The 22,885-nt window shown below is 53.8% G+C and overlaps 1 protein-coding gene across 2 annotated transcripts; it reads right to left on the bottom strand.

Moving 5' to 3' along the window:
* Positions 1-7,963: 7,963 nt before the first annotated feature.
* LOC104696540 (tumor necrosis factor receptor superfamily member 13C-like) lies at positions 7,964-13,237 on the bottom strand. 2 transcript variants are annotated; one of them, XM_010410919.2, is made up of 3 exons: positions 13,032-13,237; positions 12,379-12,540; positions 7,964-10,799 (listed from the first exon to the last, which is right to left on the bottom strand). In XM_010410919.2, exons 1-3 carry the CDS (start codon positions 13,174-13,176, stop codon positions 10,486-10,488), a joined length of 621 nt encoding a protein of 206 aa, XP_010409221.1. In that variant the 5' UTR covers positions 13,177-13,237; the 3' UTR covers positions 7,964-10,485. The 2 variants fall into 2 exon arrangements, with proteins under 2 accessions (XP_010409221.1, XP_019147949.1); XM_019292404.1 differs by having other exon boundaries at positions 12,379-12,537.
* Positions 13,238-22,885: the final 9,648 nt, after the last annotated feature.

Raw genomic sequence — 22,885 nt, 5'->3', positions numbered from 1 at the left:
GATGGTTTCTTAGCAAACCAAAAGGTCTTAAACCAAGCAAGCAGACTACAGCAGATAGCCCATCCACCTGACTGCATCTGACAGTTCAGGGAGGAAGAAGAGCCCATGCAGGAGGGTGCTGTGCCCAGGCTCACAGAGGGCAACAGTTTTCCTCACACGGGATAGCACAGAGAGGTGTCACAGGGAGGTATCAGCCACCTTCCCTACCTGGTGGGCACAAAGCCCACTGGCCAGGCATGGGGACAAGGGCTGGTGTGCACCAGGCATGGTTACCAACACCTGTAGAGAAGGCACTTGTGGGGTTTGCTAATGATTTGTTGACAAAAAGATAGGGACTTGGGGTGAGTTACAGCAAGGAGCTGGCAAGCTCTGGGTCTCTCTTAACTTATCTCAAACTCCTTGTCAGGGATGGAGAAGTCTTGCAAAGCAGCAAGCAAAGAAGTCTCTCTTGCCTATGGCTTTCATGAATTGATGTACCCCCAAAATGTGGGTGAGCATTAGCAGGAGACTGAATGTTGAGGCAGAGGTTTACAGGCACCAGCCAGTTGCACAGCATGCTGAGTGGGCAGCACCAGAACCCAAACACTGCTGTCCCTGAAGGACTTGCTTGCTGAATATATCCACCCAGATATATAAGTAGACTGTAGGGCAATGCCTTAATGCTAGTGAGAGTGTAAATTGGTCTCCTGGAGAGTTAGAGTCATTGGGAGAAGCAGTATATGCTGAAATAGGCAGTCCTGCTTACTAAATCTGTAATTCCAGCTCTGGCTATATTTTCATCTTTCTAATAATATGTGCAAATATAGTAGGGATGAATCACAGGCTGCAGGCTTCAGGGTTTTTTTTCCCATCCTTTCTCTGCAAATCCATCATGTGGGGGAGAGGGGCTGATGGAGGAAAGGAGCTCAGACCCAGGGGAGATCCTGTCCCAAGCAAGCCTAAATCCATCCCCTTGCACCTCTGCGTGCTGTTAATACCAGCCAGGAGCAAGCAGTCCCTCCCACTCTGATTGCCTCCACCATTTCATCCATGCAGTGTAACATTCCTGCCCAGGAACATTTCTTTCCCTGGACACTCCTGAACCATTCCCAAACCAGTGGACCTGTCCCATCCCAGTCTGCATCCCAGGGCTTGTACATCCCCACATCTGGATTTGCCTGCTGGGAATTTCTTGCTTTGTTGTAAGGACCTTTTGCAAATGTTAATGCTTTCCTTGCACTGGAGAGCTCTTCGGCTGATCTGCCAGAACACATTTCACACGCTTCTCCTAAAATTATGCCCTTTGCTTTTCCCGGCGTTCAAGCTGAAGCAGAGCCCGGTGTGCCAGCGGCATTGCAAGGAGAGCAGCGAGTCGGCCGTGCCCGGCTGCGGGGGCAGTGGAGCGAGGGGTTAAGCGCTGCCCAAGTGAGCGTTTGCTGCATGCTGGCTCCTGGGCAGAGGGGGGACAGCAGGGGTCCGCATGGACCCACCCTGTTGTTCGGGCTTCATGAGTAAGGCAGGCTTCAGCACTGCCCCTGTGACAGCGTGCATAAACCTGAGTTCAAAGCACGTCACAGTTTAGGCATGAGCATTTTAGCCGGGATGGCTCTGGATTTGGGCTGAAAGCAAGGGATGAGCTAAACTCCTCCTAGCACCTCCCAGGCCAGCAGTTCCCCCAGTTTCTCTCTACTGGAGCCCACCCATGCTGGGCTGCACATGCTCCCCGCACAGCCTTTAGCCATCTCCTGCATTGCCACTGCTGCTCTCTGGGCCAGGAGCAGGAAAACTGGATGAGCCCCAGCAGGTCCCTGCGGCTGAGGGAGCAGAGGGGACTGGCCGCAATGTGAGGGGCAGCAGGTGGAGAGATCAAGGGGATCTCTCCTGAGCATGGGGTCAGTGCTCAATTGGCTGCAATGGACACTCACTGTTACAGAGAGGTGGTGTTTAGGAGGATCTTTCACTGCTGCTCCCGTGGCCATTTGGCATCAGAGCCAGAATGGGGCTCAGGTGGGCAGGGGAGTGCTGGGGCAAAGGGTTCCCAGCAGCCGTCTGACACAATCTGCCCATGCAGATGGACATCCCTCTACACTCTCTGCATCCTCCCAATCCCGTCTATCTTCTTCATCCCTGTGTCTACTGTATGCCCCTGCATGCTCTGCATCCCTCACCTCTGACCACATTCCGCACCTTCTACCACATCCCCCATATCCGCCCGCATCCCTCAAATGCTCCTGGATTCTTTCATCCCCTGCGTCCCACCACAGTTTCTGTAACTTCCCACATCCCCCACATCCCCTGCATCACCTCATTCTGCCACCCCAGAACATCTGCAGCTTACAGGGACCTTGCAATTACCCCCCATCCACCCTAAATGTGGACATTTAGTGTTTACTCTCCACCAGTAGGGTTCCCCCCAAACATCCCTGTTGGGAAATGCCGTGAGGGGATCCGGATTCTGTCCTGCCACTGGCCCTCCCTGGCCAATGTGGGCTGTAAACAGTTAGTCATGACCATTGTCTCTGTGGTTGGAGCTGCTTAAGTGCATCTTAAATGACTCACTGGGGAATTTTTATTATATTTTTTAATACCTCACGGTGTCACTACAGGGCATGAAGTTTGCTTCGCTGAGTTTGTTTTCCTGTTCCCTTGCAGATAAATAATTGAGAGGCTGAATAGCAAACCAGAAACCCAGAGAGACCACTCCTGGGAATACACTGGGAAATGTGTCACCCCAGCACCATTTATAGATTTAATTTTTATATTAGTGGTGAGGGACAGGAAGAAAGACAAAAGGGAATTTGTCAGGAGCATATTAAGGGGGTGGGAGGGGCTGTGGCTGTGGCTCTGAAAGAGGCTCGGGAGGGAGTTAACAGGTCTCTCCTTCCCCCTCATCCCAATCCACTGCTCCAGTTCTTTCTGTCTGTCCATTATGGGATTGTCCAGTGGCAAAATAATGCCCTCTCTCATTTGGAGCAGAAAGTGCATTTGTCAGCTCACACTGCAAATAAGCTAGGACCACCCTCAAGGGAGGTGGCCATGAGGGACCAGCAAGGGTGACCAGCTGCAGCTGTCTCTTGTGTACTCCTTCTCCAGGGAAAAGACTGGATCCCCTCTGTGAGGGTTGAGGTCTTTGTCACAGAATCACAGAATCAATTACATTGGAAAAGACCTTTGAGATCATCAAGTCCAAACTAACACCACCATGTCAACCAGACCATGGCACTGAGTGCCATGTCCAGTCTTTCCTTAAACACCTCCTGGGAGGGTGACTCCACCACCTCCCTGGGCAGCCCATTCCAATGCCCAATCACCCTTTCTGTGAAGAAATTTCTCCTAATGTCCAACCTAAACCTCCTCTGGTGCAGCTTACACTGTGTCCTCTTGTCCTGTTGCTGGTTGCCTGGGAGAAGTGACCGACCCTCACCTGGCCACAGCCTTCTTTCAGGTATTTGCAAAGAGTGATCAGATCACCCCTGAGCATCCTCCTCTCCAGGCTAAACAACCCCAGCTCCCTCAGCTGCTCCTCACAGGACTTGTGCTCCAGCCCCTTCACCAGCTTCATTGCCCTTCTCTGGACATGCTCCAACATCTCAGTATCCTTTCTAAATTAAGGGGCCCAGAACTGAACACAGGACTCAAGCTATGGCCTAATCAATGCCAAGTACAGGGGAAGAATAATTTCCCTAGTCCTGCTGGCCACACTATTCCTGATACAGGCCAGGATGCCATTGGCCTTCTTGGCCACCTGGGCACTGCTGGCTCATGTTCAACCAGCTGTCAATCAGTACCCCCAGGTCCCTTTCTGCCTGGCCGCTGTCCAGCCACTCTGTCCCCAACCTGTAGCGCTGCAAGGGGTTGTTGTGGCCAAAGTTCAGGACCCGGCACTTGGTCTTGTTAAATCCCATATTGTTAGATTCAGCCACTCTATCCAGTCTGTCCAGGTCCCTCTGCAGATTCCTCCTACCCTCCAGCAGATTGACACCCCTTCAACTTGGTATCATCTGCAGATTTGCTAATGGTAAACTGTTGGACATCACTGGGAATGCTAATGGAGAAGGCAAACCTTTTAGTTAAGGAAAACAGCATTTATTTTTTTTTTTAATTATCCAAAAACTTTTGCAGTGCTGCATTTAAATCACCAGCTTTAAAATTATCCTCACTTCACAAAGAATTAACAGCCTTACCAAATATTATTATTGTCACAGAATAAGAATGGGAGTTATTTTTGGCGGAGGAGGAAGATGATCTTTTGTGTGTCACCCCCACTGTAAACCCCTATTTAAATTGCTATCCTGAGCTCAGTCTTGGCCACTGTTTTTGGCTGCAGGTGCCTTCATCCTGGAGTTTTGCCACTCCACAAAATGCCGGCACTTCTCAAATCAGGAAGCGACATCTGGGTAGTGGGACCCAGTCAGACTGCAACCCCCGGAGGGAAGGAAATGAGAAAGACATCTGCATCATTGAAACCTTACAGGACAGCAGAGTGTGTGTGGAGGGGAAGATGGGGGAATCTCCTGAAAAATCCCGCCTGCTCTTCCCTGCCTGCAGCCCTCCTCACAACATGCCTCCCATGGCTGTCACCCAAACCCCCGCACTTGCCCATTGATCCAGGCTCAGAATAGCTCCTGTCGGCAGCCAGGGAGCTGTGGCCAGCCGACACGGGAGACAAGAGGATGAAGGACATGGGGCTCCATCCCATAGCACCCCACTGCTGGCGACCTCCTCTCTCTGCGCCCCTCTGATTGCCCCTGGGCTCTCATCACAGCCCCATGCTCAGAAAAGGAGGGAAAAAAGAGGAAATAACATAAAGCAGGAGAGAGAGGGGAGGATGCAATGCAGCTTGGAGTAGGGCAGGCTGTGCCATGTGCTCTAGCTCTGGCACCAGCCACCTTGCTGCCCAGATGATCCTTTTGAGGGGGGTCCAGAAGTGGATCCTTACTTTTGGCGATCTCCCACATCCCATGTCCACTTCCACAGCCGTTTGGGAATGCCAGCTTCCCAGCAGGAGGAGAGCCCTGTGTTCCTTGGAGGTGTCCCTGGGGGGGTGGGGGGGTCAGTCCCTGTCACAGCGGCACCTCGAATGGAGTGCAGAGGCCCTCCCCGCACAATCTGCCTGTCACCACCGATCACTTCAGGAGTCACATGGGGTTTGTGTCACTCAGCAAGGTTCTACTCGCCTTGTTAGCTGTGACCAGGATGAAGAATGGGGTTTTAAAAGACCCCACTTGCTGTGGGAGAGGGGGAAGTTACCCCCGCAAAGCCCAGGGGATGTGCAGGTTTGCCCTATGCCTGCCTTGGGGCCTTTTCTTGGAGCATCCTCTGAACGGGGCCAGGCTGATGCCATAGTGCAGGGCTGAGCATCCTCCTCCATAAGGCTGAGTGGCCTCCCTGCCTAGCATATCCCTGTCCCTGCATCCCCAGGGTGCTATGGGGGACAGAGGCCTGGGCACCCTGAGAGCCTTTGGGACAGCTGTTAAGGGGTGGGAAGGGGGTTTCCCTCACACCCCAGTGTCCTGTCTCTGCCCAGGTGTGCCTGCAGTCTGGCAGGTAGTTCTGGAGGCAGGTGGCATCACCCTAAGGCTCGTGTGGAAGGGGCTGTGTGAAAGGGTTTGGAGGGGGTTTTCTGCAGGTGGGGTTTCTCCAGACAGGTGAAGCTGAGTGCATTGCAGTCCCTGTCCAACTGCTCTGGTCACCGAGGTCCAGTTTTGGGTGCTCCCTGGAAAACCCAGTGTGGTGTCTTCACTCCACAGTGATGGGGAGAATGGGGGGCTTTCCCTTGGCCAGCTCCTTCTGCCAGGAGAGCTTCTGTCTTCTCACCACAGCCCCTAAGGTGGTTTTGGGCTGTTCCCTCACCTTATACCCCTGGGAAGCTGCTCACTGATCACAGCCAGCAAAGCCGGGAGCTGTGGGGGTGGCCCCAGGGGACAGCATCATCCCACAAAGGCAGTGAGGAAACCCCCTCCGTGCCAGGTACCCAGGCAGGCACTGTGCCCTCTCACACAGCTCCCTCAGCACTCTAAAATACCGGGGATGCTGTGGGTTGTGTGTGTGTGTGCAGATGTTGTGTATGAAAATGACCAGTGCAACATCTCAGCCTCTCCCTGGTGTGCCTGTGGACCGAAGTGATCCTGACACTAAGCAAAGGAAAAAGAGACTGATCGAAGCTGAGTGGAATTTTTCTGTTTTTTTTTTTTTAATCTTTCTTTAAGTGAGAACACCATCTGTCTCCCCCAACTCCGTCAGCGCTTCCAGTCCCCAGGCAGCTTCGCTCTTCCTAATTACTGTCATTAGGCACTGGGTAGCAATTAGGGAGGGATGCTGATGAGCAGCATCAGGAAGGCTGTGGTCCCCTGACAGCATCGCACAGGGAGCCGGCCAGCCTCTTCTCTCCAGCCCTGGCCTTTTCCACCTGGTGAGCTTAGTGGGTAGCACAGTAGCTGCCTTTTTGGTAGAGGCTGACAGGGAGGGGATGGAGAAGGGAGGTGCTGGCTGGCACCTCCATGTCCGGGAGAATGCCCTGGGAATGGGCTGCTCGGGGGAGCAGGACGATGGTCGAGGTGCTCAGTGCTTTTGGGGCATGGAGCAGCAGCCCTCCGTGCTTCAGGTTGCCCCACCATCCCATGCCTGCTCTGCCCACAGGTGTCCAGCCACCAGTAACCATTTCTCCTGGGCAGCCAGGTCATGGTGATGGGCTGTGTGACCGAACAGAGTCAGACCCCCGCTGCCACCGTTCCCTCTGGCCCAGGTGGGGCTGGCCACAAGCCTGCCCGGCTCTCCCTGGTGGCCCTGGCTGCCGTGGGGCACTGGCCCTGCGGTGCCGCTGCCCGCGGCGCTGCAGCCGCGCAGGCCGGTGCGGGGTGTCAGTGCCACCTCGTGGCAGGCGTCCCGGCACTGCTGACCTCTCTTCTCCACCCGCAGCCTCCCACGGGCCTCCCCCGAGGATTGCAGGGACGCCCACCAGGCCATCGGGCATTACTTCATGTCTGGGATGAAATGGTGCCCACTTGCCCTGCCTGCCGTGCCTGCTGTCAAGGCCCAGCCCCCAAAGAAAGCCCGCGGAGGGGCAAGGTGGGTCTGCGGGGCCTGTGGGGGTGCTTCAGGCTGGAGTAGGTGGGCCTGTGGGTGAACTATCAAGAAACTAAACTGGTGGGTGAACCAGTAACAGGAGTGGAGAGGAGAAAGTGAGGGAGGAAAGCCTCACTTTGGAGTCTGGGGAGCCTGTGGGGTTGAGAAGGGTTTGGCAGACATGACTGGTGGCTGCAGAAGACCCTTGGCCGGGTGCTCCATCTCCTCACGCTGCCATGCGCTGTTGGTCAGCTGGCTCCTGCCTCTAGGACCATGGATAAAAACAAACCCACATCCCTAGGAACACCAAGGCTTCTTTCCTTTACCACCAGCATTTCTGGTGAGACTTGCAAGAGCTCAAATATGCTCATGACCTCCCCCAAAACAGGGTTAGTGGAGTTGAAATGTCTAGGCAGATACTGAGGTGATTTTGCAGTGAGAAGGCTTTTAGCCTCAACTTTCTCTTGCCCAGGGGTTTCCTCAGACTTTCCCCTGCTCTCTCTGAAACCCCATGCCCCTGCAGCCAGGTGAAGCCTGGCTTCACCAGCCTTTCTAGGCAGTTGTGCGGGCAGTGGGGTGGGTGCCAGGCTGGGGAGGAAGCACAGCTCCTGCCTCACAGGGGGAAGTGAGAAACTGCTGTGGAAAGTCAAAGACAGGCAACAATCAGGCCCCACCCCCCCCCCCCCCCAAAAAAAAAAGACTTTCCTCAGTCCTTGTCCTAATGGCCAGCTCCTGGCATGGCTGTGGGGAGATGCAGGTGGCCAGGCTTGTCTGGTTCCTGGCTGTGCAGGTGTCCATGCATAGGGAATGTGCTGATAAAGCCACTGCCAGGGAAGCCTCTCTGGCTCAAAGCCCTGCTGTACCCCAAGGACCATTGTGCTGGAAAACCCTAAAGCCAGGAAAATGGGGACACCATTCAGACCTCTGAGTGCATTGACAATGGGTTCATTTTATTTAGTTTTTACTACCATATTTTTCATCTCTATTCCCTTGGCTCTCCATGCAGACAAGATGGACAACCCTTTGCCCTGCACATGATGATGGAGAAGTGCACAGAACAAATCCCTCCCAGGCAGATTGGGCAGAAGGGGAGCACTGCCCCACCACAGCTGGCAGGCAGACACGATGTGGGGAAGGCACCTCACATGCTGTAACAGAGAGAGGATCCAAGGGGCACTCACTGGTCGAGGAATACAGTGTGGATCAAATTGCCACTCTGCACACTGCAAATGGTGGTGGCATCCCATATAGGGAGATGCCTGGCTTAAGCTCCAGCAGAAATGAGAGCAGAAGTCCTTACCTGAGCATAAAGAGGGGCTTTTTCAATAGAATTTTTATGGGTGTTCCTTTTTCAAATTCCCAGACCGTCTGGGGTGGGCAGTGCATCTACAGGGCTGGGCTGCTGCTGTCATTGGGCGGGAAGTGGAGGTGGCTCCTGACAGTTCTGCTCCATTTCCCTCTCGCCCCCATCTTCCCTGAAACACGTTGCTCTGTCTTCTACAAGCTGTCCTTTTTCTAGTGACACAACATCCCCCGACCTGGCTTTGGCTCTTTTCCCCACTCCAGATACACAAAGGTTGTTTGAAGTTACTTCACAAGGTTGGGTGATGAGCATGAGGATGAGGAGATATCTGATTCATGCTGTGGCAATACCCCATCTGCAAAGGGCAGCATGGCTGTTGTGGGTAACTGGGACCCCAGCCCTTGAGCCTCCACAGCTTCTGCCACAGGTGTCTGGAGCCCCAGGCGACAGTCACTGGGCGCGTGGACTACCTCTTCCACCATCCTCAGCCCCAAGGCTGAGATGGGGATCCATCCCATCCTGGATCATGCGGAGCCTCAGACAGATGAGGGTTCACCTCTGCCAGTGTGTTAAGGTCTGGGAGAGGAATTGTGATGAGGAATTGTGGCCTTGGCACCTGTAGCAGTGCCTGTGGCTGCCATTATGGGACAGATGCCATGAGTCTGCCTCTAGTGCCACAGACAGGGGAGAAGAGAGGTGGTCACCCTTCAGCAGTAGCATCTGTCCTGCAGCCCCAGAGAGAACTCAGGCTTGGGCAGGGAGTCACTTTACCATCATCAGAGGGACATCCCCTCAACACAGTGCCTCAAGCTGACCCTACTGGGCGTATGGCACTCGGTGGCCCATTAATGCCTGGTGTCAGTGCCCCCCCACCTTGCTTGGCCAGTCCTGTTCAGTGTCCAAAGCCTCCCGGATGAGGAAGCCACCTCACCTAAGGAAGAGCAGACCCACAGATAGTGCTTCATGTAAATAACCCCCCAAAGCACTTCTAAGTGACCAATCACCTTCTCTAGGGGCTTCTCACCCAAGCCAGTCTCTGTTCAGCCAGGGGGGATCAGTTGCTGTAATTATTCAGAATCAGCAATCCCACACTGACGAGTTCATTTCCCAAACAGAGCCCTTCATGTGCAGTAAAGCCACTTACAGGCAGGTGAAGAAATCCGTGTATGGGGAAATGCCTGGGATCAGCAACGCCGGCCAGCTCTGGCACGCAGGCAAAGCCTTGAGGACACTCATAAATTCAGTCATCCTGCCTACACTCACATCACTCCCTGACTGCTTTTGTGCAGCGTGGAAGCATCCATCCCAAGTGACACATGGTATTTCTGCAGCGACAGTGAGCTGAAGTGACGGTTGTCTGGGGCTGTAATGACAAGTTCAGGGAGCTCCTCTAGATTAGCTGTCTCCATTGCCTGCCCCTGGTCCTCCCTAACTTCAGGGACTGTAGGTCAGAGCAAGGACAGATTTTTTCCCCTCTTCACTGCTTGGGAAGACAAACTTTTTTCCTGTACCCGTCTATGGAGAGGCTTCCCATGAGTGCTGATGGATGCCTGCCCCTGTGTGAGAGAGCCCAGAGGGCAGAGAGACCTGGGTGTCACAGAGTGCAGAAGATGGGGCGGCAGGACTGTAAATGGAGTAGATGCTGGGTGTGCCTTACTCCATATGGCCCCAAGTCTCCTTTTATTGAGGTCAGTAGCAAAAATCGAGCTACTACTGTGTGGGATTTGGTCCTAAAGTAAATCCCTGCTTCCTTTTCTCCTGTAGTTTCTGCTGTTCCAGCCCCATGTTCCCAGGAATTGCCCATCCAGCAGTAGACCTGTCGCTGCAAATGGCACAGCAGTCCCTGCCACACTCCATCCTCACCAGCTGCGTCTCCTCTGCCTCCTCCCAATGGTTCAGCCATGGCAGCTGTCAACAGCTCGTAACTCAGCATGATCCACTTTGGCTTCCTCCAGCATTTACAGGTGTAGCTTGGGACTCAGCACAAAAATGACAGTCATCTTAAAAGGCTGGTCTTGCTAAAGGCAAAAGCTGGTTCTCAGAGAGCTCATACCCGTGGAAGGCTTCACTAGTCCCAGGAGCAGGCTGTCCGTGTCCACAGGGATTGGCCAGGGCACTCCAGCCCATTCCCCTTACCCTCAGACTCTCTCCTCTCTGGGGCAATTCTGGGTGGTTTTGGTGGTGACCAGCGCTGTGGCCCCCAGCTCAGTGGCGGGCAATGGGAAGTTGTGGTTGCGTTCCTCAGGCCGGGGGTACATGGTGGAGAGCAGAACAATGTCACCATCAGCATTGCCCTGGCAGCATGGCCTCTGCTTTGCCCTGGCTTTCCTGGGTGGCCCCGGCATCTTCAGGCTCCCATCAAGATGCAGGCATGGGGCTGGCTTCAGGGCATCATCTCCCTCTGGTATGGCAGGGTCCTGGCCAGGCAGGCGACTGGCAATGCTCACTTTTTCTGGGAAAGGACAAGAAAAGGGGATTACTGGGCTCACAAAGCGGGGTCAGGCAGGTCCCAGGGAGACAGTCCTGTCCAGAGGGGAGAAGATGGAGCTGGAACAGGAGGAGTCTGCGAGGTCCCCACACCTCTCCTGCTGCAGATCTGCTCCTGCTTACAACTGAGGAACTTCCCCCCCCCCCCCAAAAGACAAGAGGGAAAGGCCAAAACTTGCACTTCCACTTTGAGTCCTCTTGATAAACTCTGCCGGCAGCAGAGCAGCCCAGCCCGTGGCAGCTTGCCCTCCCCGACTGCCTCCCACTTAAAAATAGACTTGTTTACACACTTCAAATGCAGGCGTGTGCCTCCAGCCCCAAGCCTCCTTCCACTTTCCACACATCCAGTGCTGCAGCACTGGGCTTGCTGTGGTGCAGCCTTGGGGGATGAAGAGGATGGGGACCAGGGCGTCCAACAGGAGACTGAGATTGAGTAGTGCCTCCAACACTCTCCGTAATGGCCAAATCTCTCTCGCCACTGGATTTCTCCCTTCTCTTTCGCTTTTGGTGTTTTTCCTAGGCATGTGCGTCATGGGCTGTCGCAGAGCAGAAAGGCCCCGGGTAATGTCCCCCTGGTCTGAGTCACCATCCGGCACTGCCAGAAATGTGCAGGCAAGCCAGAGCACAAGGACCAGCTGCCCCACCTTGGTGGTAGGGCAGTGGTGGGTGCCAGCATCCCTATGAGGCCGGTCCTCTTGGGGGTCCTGGGGAGCCATACCCCCTACCTGGGAATGGGGAGGAGTGAAGCCAGGCAAGACTTTGCAGAAGATTGTTCAGGACTGAGTCAGCGCCAGTGCAGAGGCCCCTGAGAGGGGAAAGAGATGCCCCAACAAAATGGGCCATCATAGAGCACTGTGGCCTTACTCTCCTGGAAGTACCCAGCCAGGAAAGGCTCAGCCCCATCCCTGGAACCCCAGCCCTGATTTTGATACAGCAGATAACCCTTTGCAGTGCTGCAGTGTACTGTCAGTGGGGCTGGCCCTGACATCCCACTGGGGTCTTTGGGATGCATGTTGCAGTATGCTGGGCATCCCAAGCACAAGAAGCAAGCTGGGCGGTCCACACAGGACCCCATTGCAGTGCCACAGGGAGAGGCTGCCTCTGGAGCCATCTGAAGGTGTCCACCACTGCCCCCACTACTCCCACTCCATCCATGGTCCTCTGGCTACTGGGGGAGAGGACTCTGACCAGTGAGCTCACAAAGCTACTCACCAGTCTTCCATACATGTCCCCTGTGGAGAGGGGACTGTGCCAGGACATGCTTTAAGCAAACAAAGGCACAGAGAGACCCGGCAAAGGGAGGGATGGCTCAGCAGGGTTGCACTGGCAGTCAGGTACAGGCGTAGGTTCCCAGGGAATGCAGGACGCTGTCACTCGGGCAGTGATTCAGATGCCCAAAATGTCACGGGATGCCTGTGGAACTGATGTTGAGGTGGAGGAGCTAGCCTGGACAAGGATGTGCCTCAGGGGAGCCAGCAGTTAGTGATCCCACTTACCCCAGGGTCCTCGGGGTGTTGTGAGAGGGAGAGGAAGAGGTCCCCTACCTTTGTCCTCTTCATCTGCCGCCTTCCTCTTTCTTCTCCACTTTCCCACCTTGCAGGCCAGGAAGCCACAGAGTGCAGCCAGAACCAGGATGAGCCCCACCACCACCAGGACCCCAAAGATCAGGAAGGTGCTGGTCAGCGTGGGTGCCAGGGTAGGCTCTGCTGTGGGGCGAGATGCCGGTAGTGTGAGGAGGGGGAGAGCTGAAGCTGGGAAGGAGGGCAGCAGCATTTTTCACTTGGCTGGCTGGCCTGGGCCCTGCGGTAGCAGGGAAGAAGTGTGGCACTTAACTGCTACCCACCCATCACCAGCAACAAAATGTCCCCCTGCTTGATGAGACCCTTATCCTGCTCCCTGCCCCTGGGTGGTAGGAAACGAGAGTTTCTGCTCTTCCCACAGTAACTCCTGGAGTGAGTTGATCCACCCTGGAGAGGATCATCTGACTTCTCCCTATACCATGTTCCTCTTACTGGAACTGGCTGCCCTCTTCCCCTCTGCTTTAGGTGGCAGTGCTTCATCCTCCATTGCCACCTCCATAGCCATCCTCAGGAGAAGGTGCCTTCCACCTGCTCACCCCTGGGGTGCCCCCAGCCTCCTTGGCCCACCACCACCCAGCCCTGAGGAGCTCAGACTGCAGCTGCCCTTGTCCCCTTACTTGTGTTGTCCTTGAACAGCTCGGAGCACTTGATGCACGACTTGGTCAGGGTGTCAAAGCACTCGAAGGAGAGGCAGGAGGGGGCAACGGCAGCTTTTCCTGATGAGGACATGGCAGAGTGGGAGTGAGAGCCCAGCTCTTGCATGGCGTAGCAGTGCTGGGGCCGCTGGAGTGTGAAATCGCAGCGCCCTGGGCCCCGTGGCAGAGGGAGATACAGTCTGTCAAGCTGCGTTGCCTCCCTTGGGGCTCACACTCGCTGTGCGTGGCCTGGGGCGGATCTTCACCAGGGAGGAGGAGAGCAAGCAACCAAGCCCTACCCCTGCCTGCCTTTGCAATGTGCCCTCAAGCTACCCCTCTCCTCCAAAATATGCTCCTGAAATCCCCGCAGCCCCTTGTGTGCCTCAGCCATGCAGCACCTCGTACCCAGTGGTATTGTGTCCCAGGCTGACCTTCTTGATCCTCACTCTTCCCCTGCCCACCTGCATGCTGCCCCCAGCCCAGGCATGTCCCCCAGCCTGCACCCTCCCTTGCTTGCAGTGAAAAGCCTCCTTGGCCTCCTCCAGTGTCAGCAGGAGACTTTCCTGTGCACAGATCTTTACAAGACTCCATCCCAGGGCCACAGATCTGCAGATTTCATCTGCAGATTTCTGCGTTTTTGGATTGGAAACGCAGAAAAGGACCAGAGGAGAAAAGAGTGAAAGGGCACTGATGTTTCCCCTTTTAAAAGCTTCCACTGCCCCCAGGACACATCCTGCCAGTGACTGTTCTGCAAGCAGGCCAACTGCTGTATGTTCTCCACCTCTACTGATGGTGCTTTCCATCACCTTGCTCTCTCCATCTTCTCCGTCACAGACCTAGACCCATGGCTCCTCAGCACCATGTCTCATTCTCCACGGTTCAGATCTGGTTCTGCTCAGTAAATGTGCAGGGCATGGGCAAAGCAGGTCACACTGAGCAAACCTGGTCCCCAAACCATTGGAAGGGACTAAAAAAACCCATTAATAGTCTTAGGTGTTCCTGATCAGGAGCAGGAAGTGTACTTCTCCCATGTCGAGCAGAAAAAATGTTCCACCACAATTACCCACACATCAAAGCTGGATGCTTGAGACCTGAAGAGATGGATTTCAGTGAAGTAGGTGGATCTCTTCCATTCCTACTGGCCAAAAGTCACATCCTCTTTTTCTTCACTCCATAAGAAAGAAAGGGGCCAGCCACAGTTGTTGGCTGGCTCTCAGTTGAGGGAAGCAACTCTAGTGACCTGCCCTACCCAGGAGATCCCTAATAGGGTTTTACTGATGGAGTCATGTCCTTCCAGCAGCTACAGCATGTGGATTCTTTCTAATGAGGCCTCTGCTGCCCACTGTCCTGCACCAAGGCTGGGAGGGGAGGAAGAAAAAATCGAAAGGGTGCTCTGGCTCAAGGTGACAGAGTACCAGGTAATCCTCTGGGCAGCTGAGGTCCTCTGAGACAGGCCTGAGGACTTGGTCCCTGAATATGCCTGCCCCTCTCCAGTGACTGCTGTGCAATCTGAGCCCACAGCCTCCACATTGCACCCTCTGAAGCCCTGAGTGGGATGCAGTCACCAGCTCCCCATGCTAGATCTCAGCCCAAGTGCAGTTTTCTGTACTCCATGCCCAGCAGGGGAGGAGCTGCCCTACAGCATGTCTCCCTCCCTGCCAGCAGCATTCCCAGAGGGTAGTTTGCATCATAGCAGTGCCAAAGCAGCCCCAACACAGTCTCAGTCCCACCTTAGGCACGGCAGGGCTCCAGGCAAGCCTAAGTCCCAGCCAAAAACCAGTCACTGCCCTCTCAGTTCCACACCTGCCGTGATTTCACTTCCCCTTCCAGCCAGTGTGGCCAGATGCTTGCTCCCTCACCCCTGTACCATGCCAGGCAGGAATGGCTGCCAGAGGGCTGTGGGCTGCACTGAGGAGCTGCGAGAGCCCGGCCATCATTCTTGTGCTTGTGGCTCCGTTATTCCCACTCCATCTTAGTCAAAATAAAACTCCCCAATCGAGTGGGGGCATGCCAAGCACTTCCCTGTCTCAGTGCAGCCCTGAGCCACAAACGGCACAGCCACCTCGGCACCCTCTGCCTCGATGCTTGCCCTGAGCAGGCTGCGCTCGCCCCTGCTCGTATCTCCCAGGGGAATTGTGTCAAACAGTAGGATATCTCTCCATATCCCACTTTAGCTGACCCTCTGCCTCTTGCACACCCCAGATGGGGACCGGGGCTGGGGTGCAGGCATAGGAGTCAGAGAGACAAGTGTCCAGCAGCAGGGCAGCAGAAGCAGCTCCAGGGGATGGAAAGCTGTGATGTAGTGCCATGACCCACAGCAGGAAGAAAAATAAAAGCCAAGGCTTGCTCCAGTCCGCATCTGAGCTGCACAATAGGGAGACCAGGCAAGGAGAGGGAACCTGGAATCCTCACTGTCCCCAGTAGGCAGCTCTCAGAAGTGCAAGTGCAGGGTCTAGGGCTGAGAAAATACATTGTCTTAAGGGCTGGTGGGACTGAAGACATGCATGTAGGCAGAATATCCCCATAAAACATCCAGTGCTCTGTCAGGATACCTGTCCCCAAACCACCTCCTTGCTCTAAAGGCTTTGCTGTTCCTCTTGCCCTGGGGTGTTTCCACTGGCTTGTCTCCTTTTCCCAAAGGGGTATGCTCCTCCATCATTCCCATTTTTCTCTCCTCTCAAATGCCCCCACTGTACTTCCCCCATGTCGATCATCTCTCAGTGACCCCCAGTCCCTGTTTCTGTGGGTCCCACCATAGGACTGTCACCCTGGCCCTCTTCCTGTCTCTCCTTCCTGCTTCGCTTAAAGTGTGGGGTGGGAAATGGTTCCCAGCATCTGCTGTACCACACTTAAAGATTAACACTGTGAGCCCTCCAGTCAAATATGCACACTGGGGAAAGCCCAAACCAAGTAACTTACACATTGCTTTCACCACGGAGGGTGAGATTTACATTAAAGCTCAGGGGCTGACAGCTCCCATTTCAGTACATGGCAAGAAAACTTTAAGTTCCAAATGCATGGTGGGGAGCCCAGAGATGGCAGCTGTCATGCCCTCTTATAAATAAAGTTCTCCCAAGTCCTGCTACATGGAAGGATGTTGCAGCCTCACTGCTGCCACTGACCTTAACCTATTCCCCCCCATTTTCTCAGCCCTCTTTATCATGCTCTACAGGTCTTCCCTGCCCACTTCCCAGCTTGTCTGCCTCCTCCTGGGCCAAGAAGGTATGTTTGGATTTACACATGGTAATGCTTACTCAAGGAGAAAAACAGTGCTGACTACCCCAGCAGCACTCACACGTGGGCCTGCTCACAAGCACGGCCCAGGTTCTGGGCATCAGCTGTCCCCCTTTTCATCTCCCCCATCTTTTCCTCCCCTACCCTTCATAACTGTGATCGTTTTTGGAATAGCAAAAGTTAAAGCTTGGTAAGTAGTTTGAGCTGTTTGCATCTCAGAGCTGAATACGCTTGATAATCGCACAAATGCATAATTAAAGAGCAGAAAAAATGACTCACTGGATAAGGAAATGCGCTTTTCTTATCTCCTCTGCAGAGAAATGAAAGCCCCAGGAGCCTGGGTCTCTGGCTAAGTCCTTTTATTAAACAAATAAACCAGAAAAGATATCAAATGAGCAATTTAAGAATTATGTCTTCATCCCAGAGTCAGACAGCTCGATTTCCAGTGCGATTTGCTCCCATCCCACACCTGGAGGGATGGCTTTGGCCGAGGTCAGCTCAGATCAGCTGAGATCCCTGGGATGCCTGTGGTGGACAGGCAGTGCTGGTGTTCCAGGAGCGTGGAGGAATTGCAGCGGCCTGCAAGGGCTCGTGCACACATGAGTGACTGAACTTGTGTGAGCGGTTCCTCTGGTGTCAGGGGTAGGTGAAGTGACTCACGCACGCACTTGCAAAACCGTGTGTAGCAGAAAATATCCCCCGAAAGTTCACCTTGTGCTCGTGCACACCGGAAACCCAAAGGCTTGTTGAGCAGAGAAGTTGCGAGGTGTTTACTGAGCAGACCTAGTTACCTCAGGACAAACCTCTGACAGGATGCACCCAATGCCTCGGGAACATCTCGGCACAGCCTGACATCTGCCCCACATTCAGATGGTGCCACTAGAATGCTTTGGTTGGAGCCAGCCCCCAAAGTCCTTTTGGCACCTCATCCCAGCACGCCTTCCCAACACCCCTGAGTGGGCTAGTGGGAAACATTCCCAAAAAGTACCACTATGGCTATTAGGAGCAGGTTTCCCAGAGCTCCAGCATAAACCTCTTCCTCGGAATCCATTGGGACCCTTCTTAAAGCCAGGTGGGCTTAGGGACAAATCTGGGGGAGATTTTAGGAACAATACGACAAACCAAAGGTTTCAAGAGTTTCACAGTCACTCTAAACCCCAGATCCCTCTGTAGGTACTCTGCTTCCTATCAAGGGGGTTTGTGGCACTGCTCAGCCACCTGCATGGGGTGTTTGGTGTGGGGCAGTGCCCCACCCTGCTGAATGTAATTTGGCTTCTTGCTCCTTGACTATGTGTCCCTGGAGCTGTGCTTGTCTGCAAGGCTAAAGGAAAATGGGCAGGTGTCCTTGGCTCTCTCCGCAAGGGGCCTTGGACCGCTGCAGGGATAATGCTGAACACCCAAATTAGGCTTCTCAGTGGGCTGCCTGTTGAAGAACCATCTGGGGTTACAAAGCAGTGGGTCAACACTTCCTGAGCTCAAACTCCCTCTGCTCATTCCCACTCCTTCACTCATAGAGCCCAAGAGGGACACAGCAGCACAGAGGATATGGGAAAAACCTTCCTTGCCTGATCCAGCCCGGGAGGAGCTGAGCCCTTGATCTCCCCTGGTGGGGAGGAGAGGTGTTTCCAGCCGGTGTGCTGGCTGCTCCTGCTGCTCTGCAGAGCGTGGGGAAGGGACTCAGCAAGGCTTGGGTCCCTGGCACTGCTCTGGCTCTTGAAAGCCCCTCTCCCATCATGAGCAACACAGCATTAGCTGAGCCTGGCTCTTCTGCCTGGATGTGAACAAACAGTACACAAACTCCCTGCCCACTCTGCCTGCAGCAGCGATGCTGCCCCCACCCCCATCCTGAGGAGAAGTGGGATCTTATCCTGCCTCCCTTGGGCAACTGGGGGGGAGGGGGGGGGGCAAGTGTCCCCCTAGTTTGGCCTGTGGCTGTTCATAGGGAGTGTTTGCGTGCCGTGACAGGGCCAGGCAGCACCTCCAGCACTGAAACAGCAACCAGTGGCTGAGAGTGATGTGTTGCCACAGGAAAAACCTCTGAACAGGTGGGTTCAGCCAGATCAGGCATCGCTTACGCCAGGGTGAAAATCTCCCCAGTACTCACAGTGGGAAACCCCACTACTGCACTCTCAAGGCATGAATCTCCAGCAGATGACTCCAGAGCCAAAAATCAAAGCCACACTTGCCCCAGTATCTCTGTAACCTTCTCCAGCTTCCTACAGACCGTTAGGTACCAGCCTGGTGTAAAAAGGCCAGAGTGATTTCATTTGCACAGGCTTGAGTACAGAATAATGTTATAAATTTCCATGAGTGTATTAAGGATGCGATGTTAGGATTTGGCCTGTGCACCTCCTCTTCTGGCTGGCATCTGGGCTCAATGCCTTGGCCATCCTGCCAAAGCCCAGAGAAGAAACAGGATTGGGATCCCTACACAGAGTAGGGAAGGAGATAAAGGGGAGGATGAGGAGTTGCTGCAGCTGCAGAGCTGAGGAGGTGGAGAGTGACTGCCAGCAGCCCTGTGCCATATTCACCACCCCTGCGGATGAACTCCAAGGAACCTGCGGGCAATGTCCATTGATTCCCTTTCAAGGGGAGAGCCCTCCCCACAGCTCGCAGGGGTTCCCTCTGTAACAGCCACACCAACTTCTGAGCCTTTGGGGCCTCAAAGGCTCTAGCTGGAAGAAGGATGAGTTGCTTTGGCACAGGCTGTCACAAGAAGGGAGATGCTGTGGGGAGCAAAGAGTTCTGCCAAGGTAGGCGGATATAATCCCCCCTCCCAAGATTCCCTCCCCATTTCCTATCTCAGTGTAAGCACCTATATGGGAGGTGTTGCCTGCATTTTGCCACAGTCCACAGGGAAGGCTGCCTGTCTACCCCCATGAAAGATCTCCTGGCCAGCACAGGTCCCTTTCCCTTCCACACTGCACCCCCAGCACTGCAGAGGGCTGGACCACCAGAGGATGCAGGCAGGCTTCCAAGGGGCTGTGCAGCAATGTAGCGTTTCCCATCACCCAACCTAAAAATGCGCATTAGAGGCTGAGGGCAGGAATAGCTTTCTACCCCCTAATAATCTTGTCTCTAAGCTAGATAACTAGGACTTCAAATCCCTGGTGATAATCACAGCCACCATGCCTGCAAGCTCTCCCCCAGACCATTCATCTGGCTTGATGATGCTTTAAAGAGACATCTAATGAGGATAATCTGATTCAAATCCCCTCCTGCTTTTGGGCAGCAGAGCAATTCAGGCCCCCTCAAACTCCTTCTTCCTCCATGACTCTCTTTATTTCCCCTTCTTATATGAATCACTGTGGGGTTTCCTTTGCTTTTTGCATTACTATTTTAAATCTTTGATATGACCCCTGCAATCAAGATTCAGTCCCTTTAGAACCTAGTTAACATGAAATCAGACTCAGTTTTACTCATAGCCTTATAATAGGATGCTGGCCGCTGCTTCAGCTCTCACTTTGGGTGCAGGGAACATTGCAGCCTGCTTAAAAAATTCCCTCTTTACCTGATTCAATCAGAACCACTTACAGGAGATCCACACACACATTTCAAGCTTGGCAAGAGAGTCAAGCTTTGGGAAGTGGGGAAGATCTCAATCACACTCAGCTTTCAGTGCAGAGCAGATGGCGAACATTCCGACTATATAATTTATAGCACAACATCACTATGTATTAGTCCCATACAGTGGCTGAGCTCAGCCAAACCACAGCTCATGCACACTCGGGGGATTCTCACAGGTGATGCTCCACATGCAACCTGGGTAAGACCCAGGTTTTGAAGAAAGCACACACTTCATGTTTCATCTCCTTTATAACACAGAGCAGAAGATGCAGTGCAGAAGCCCTCGTCCCAGAGGGTTTTCCTCTTCCCCCTGGACTGGGCAAACACTTCCCAGCCTGCAAACTTGTGTTTGAAGTAGGTCTGTATTACACAACATCTGCGTGCAAGCAGCTCCCCTTCCCTTCTCTGCGAGCAGCTCACGCAGCAGAATGATGGATGCCAGGGCAGCCCAAGGCCAGGTGTTGGGGTTTGTTTGCACTTCTTCAGGGCTGCCATACCATGCTGGCACAGCCTGGCATGCAGCATGCTGGGGGTCACAATGCCCAAGAGGGACATGCACCACCACCACCAGCTCAATTTCAGCAGTGCCTAAGCCTCCCTGCCATGCCTTTCACCCAGACACATACACAGGGGTGCAGTGAAGGACCTGTAGGTCAGGAGGCAGAGTTGCTCAGGATGGCCAATTTGGGTTGTAATGAAGAGAAAAGGTAAAAAGGCAACATCAGGTAGTAAAAACACTCCCTCCAGAGCAAGGTGATGGCAGCTCCAGCCTTGTCTCTAAGGTTGCAGAGTTTTCAAACCCCTGCATGGCTAAAAAAAGTCCTGGAGATAAATGTGCAAGATCAAGCCTTTACAGGTACCTGGTGTGCAGGCACAGAGTGACACTGTGCTATCCCAGGGCTTCCCCAGCTCCAATGCCTTTGATCCTCTGCTGTTCAGCATAACAGCACGAGGCACTGAGTCACCCCTCAGTCCCACAGGGGAATGAGGATTAATTAGTTGATTCTGGCACGTGTCTTCTTTAAAGAGAGATGCTCCACCACCACATGAGCCAGAGGTTGTTACTGAGCTGAGGCAAATGCAGCCCTGGCTTCACATCTGTGATCTCTGGAAGAGCGAGAAAAACAAACAGCAGTGGAGGAAAAAAAATTGAATGTTCACACTGGGGTGATGCCAATGCTGCTGTCAAAACTAGGAGAGTGGCCAGCACAGAGGTTCAGGAGAGCTTTGAGCTGACCAGTGCAGACAATGATAGTGCCTCAAGGACTGCCAGCCCTCAACAAACACCCAAGTGTTTCAACAATCGGAGCACAGGGCAGGAGCAAAGCAGGCTCAGTTGCAGCATGGCACTGTCACCTTGTCACTGTATGGTGTGCACATAGCGGGACTGGAGAGCTTTCATGGGAAGATAGAAACACGGTACTCCATAGTGACAGAAAATGGGGAAAGCCTCCTTAGCTTGTTGAATGCTAGCTGGGCTTTTTAGGTTTTTCCAGCATGCCTGAGCACAGGTGCTTCAGCTGGCCCTAGTGATGCCATGAAGATTTTTTGCCTTTTCTGTTATACCCCTGTTATACTTTTTACAACTTCTGTATTCTTTTTGCCTACATTCTTGGACTTGTTTGTCAAGCTGAGAGACTAAACATTTTAGAAGCTTCGTGGGTAGAGGATAGCGTGCCCCAGATCCCAAGGTCCTCTCCAGAACACATTCTGTAAACTGAGATAGAACCATCCAGGGGAAGATTCCTTGGGGGGGGCTCCTTCAAGCCTCTCATTGGGGAATTTTTGATAGATATGCTAATTAGTAAGACCTATAATGTTAGATCTTTTGGGGGTGTGCATTGAGGTGTGCATTTCGGTGCATTCCACCTGGACGTAGTGCACCTAAGGATCCTTAAAATAAATACCAAGGTAAAATCCCTTTTTCCCTTCTAACCGTGTTTGACTCTTGATTTTAAGACCAAGAAAAGGCATCACTGGCACAGCTTGTTGTAGTGCCGAGAGGGTGTTGGGATCCAGAGGCTAGAGCAGACCCTGCACACCAGGGCCACGTTTCCCAAGGGGAGGTGTTCTCTCTCGTTGTTTTTGTCCTTGCCCCATCTCGGTGCTCCTTCCCGTGACGCACAGAGCCCTCGAGGCTCTCGTACCCAGCCCGCAGCTGCACCTGGGCCGGCGGCGAGGAGGCTGCCTGCACTTATGTAAAACATGGGCTCTCTGTCACACCCCGCTGACTTCCCTCGGCAAAGGAGGCAGCGCGGCGGGGCACGCGGGCACGGTGTCTTTCCTGGCTCCTCTCAAAATGCCCCAGCACACGGCAAGCTCCAGGGGGATGAGGGATGTGACATCGCGGCACGTGGCAGCTCTTGCAGAAGGAGCCTGTGGCAAAGGAAACGTGGCCCAGCACGGGCCGGGAGCCCATGCTACTCAGCTGCCAAGGAGTCTGAGCAAGTCACGTCACTCCAGAGTCCCCTGTGCCCGACCTCTCTCTCGCACCGGTTCTTCACAGCCAAGACAGCCCCTCCTGCACAGAGCTGACCCGAGGGGATGCCTTCCTGCCTAGTATCGCCGTGCTGTATTAATATTTAACAGTGGGGAACAGATCCAGAGCCTTTGATTTCCCCACTGGCCAATTCAAGGATAATTGAACCGTGCAGGGAATTTCAGCATTTCAGAGGGTGGTTTCGTTCCAGTTCACACCAAAACCTAACCATGCCGCAATGCCTTACGAGAAGGATTGCAGCCCAGTTTCGAGCAGCCTCCCTGCAGTGGAGTCAGGCATGTAAGCAGCACAAAACCAGCTCATCTCAGCCGGCAGGTCGCACCAAACCTTCCCCCAAAGAACTTACGTAAAAGTCAAATTCTGCTAAGGAGGAAAAAATGGTTTCTTCTGAATGTTTCCATTCAGCCCCAGATTTGTGACCCCAAAGGTCAATTTGCCCTCATTACACCCCCCCCACCCCCAGTGGGGGCAGCTCCTGCTGTAGAGGCCGAGCAAGTGAGGCACAGTGGATTTTCAAACACGTGCCCAGGGTCAT

Source organism: Corvus cornix, chromosome 1A (assembly GCF_000738735.6).
Source record: "Corvus cornix cornix isolate S_Up_H32 chromosome 1A, ASM73873v5, whole genome shotgun sequence".
Lineage (NCBI taxonomy): Eukaryota > Metazoa > Chordata > Aves > Passeriformes > Corvidae > Corvus > Corvus cornix.
Note: the sequence above shows the minus strand (reverse complement) of the source record. Positions and strands in the feature narration are given on the sequence as shown.

Bases quoted from the DNA above. Each gene is read 5' to 3' on its own strand.
- LOC104696540 (XM_010410919.2), bottom strand. From the start codon at position 13,176: ATGCAAGAGCTGGGCTCTCACTCCCACTCTGCCATGTCCTCATCAGGA. The intron at 12,541-13,031 runs GTAAGGGGACAA...CTCGCCCCACAG, and splicing joins GCTGTTCAAGGACAACACAA to CAGAGCCTACCCTGGCACCC. The intron at 10,800-12,378 runs GTAGGGGACCTC...GTCCTTTCCCAG, and splicing joins GGCAGATGAAGAGGACAAAG to AAAAAGTGAGCATTGCCAGT.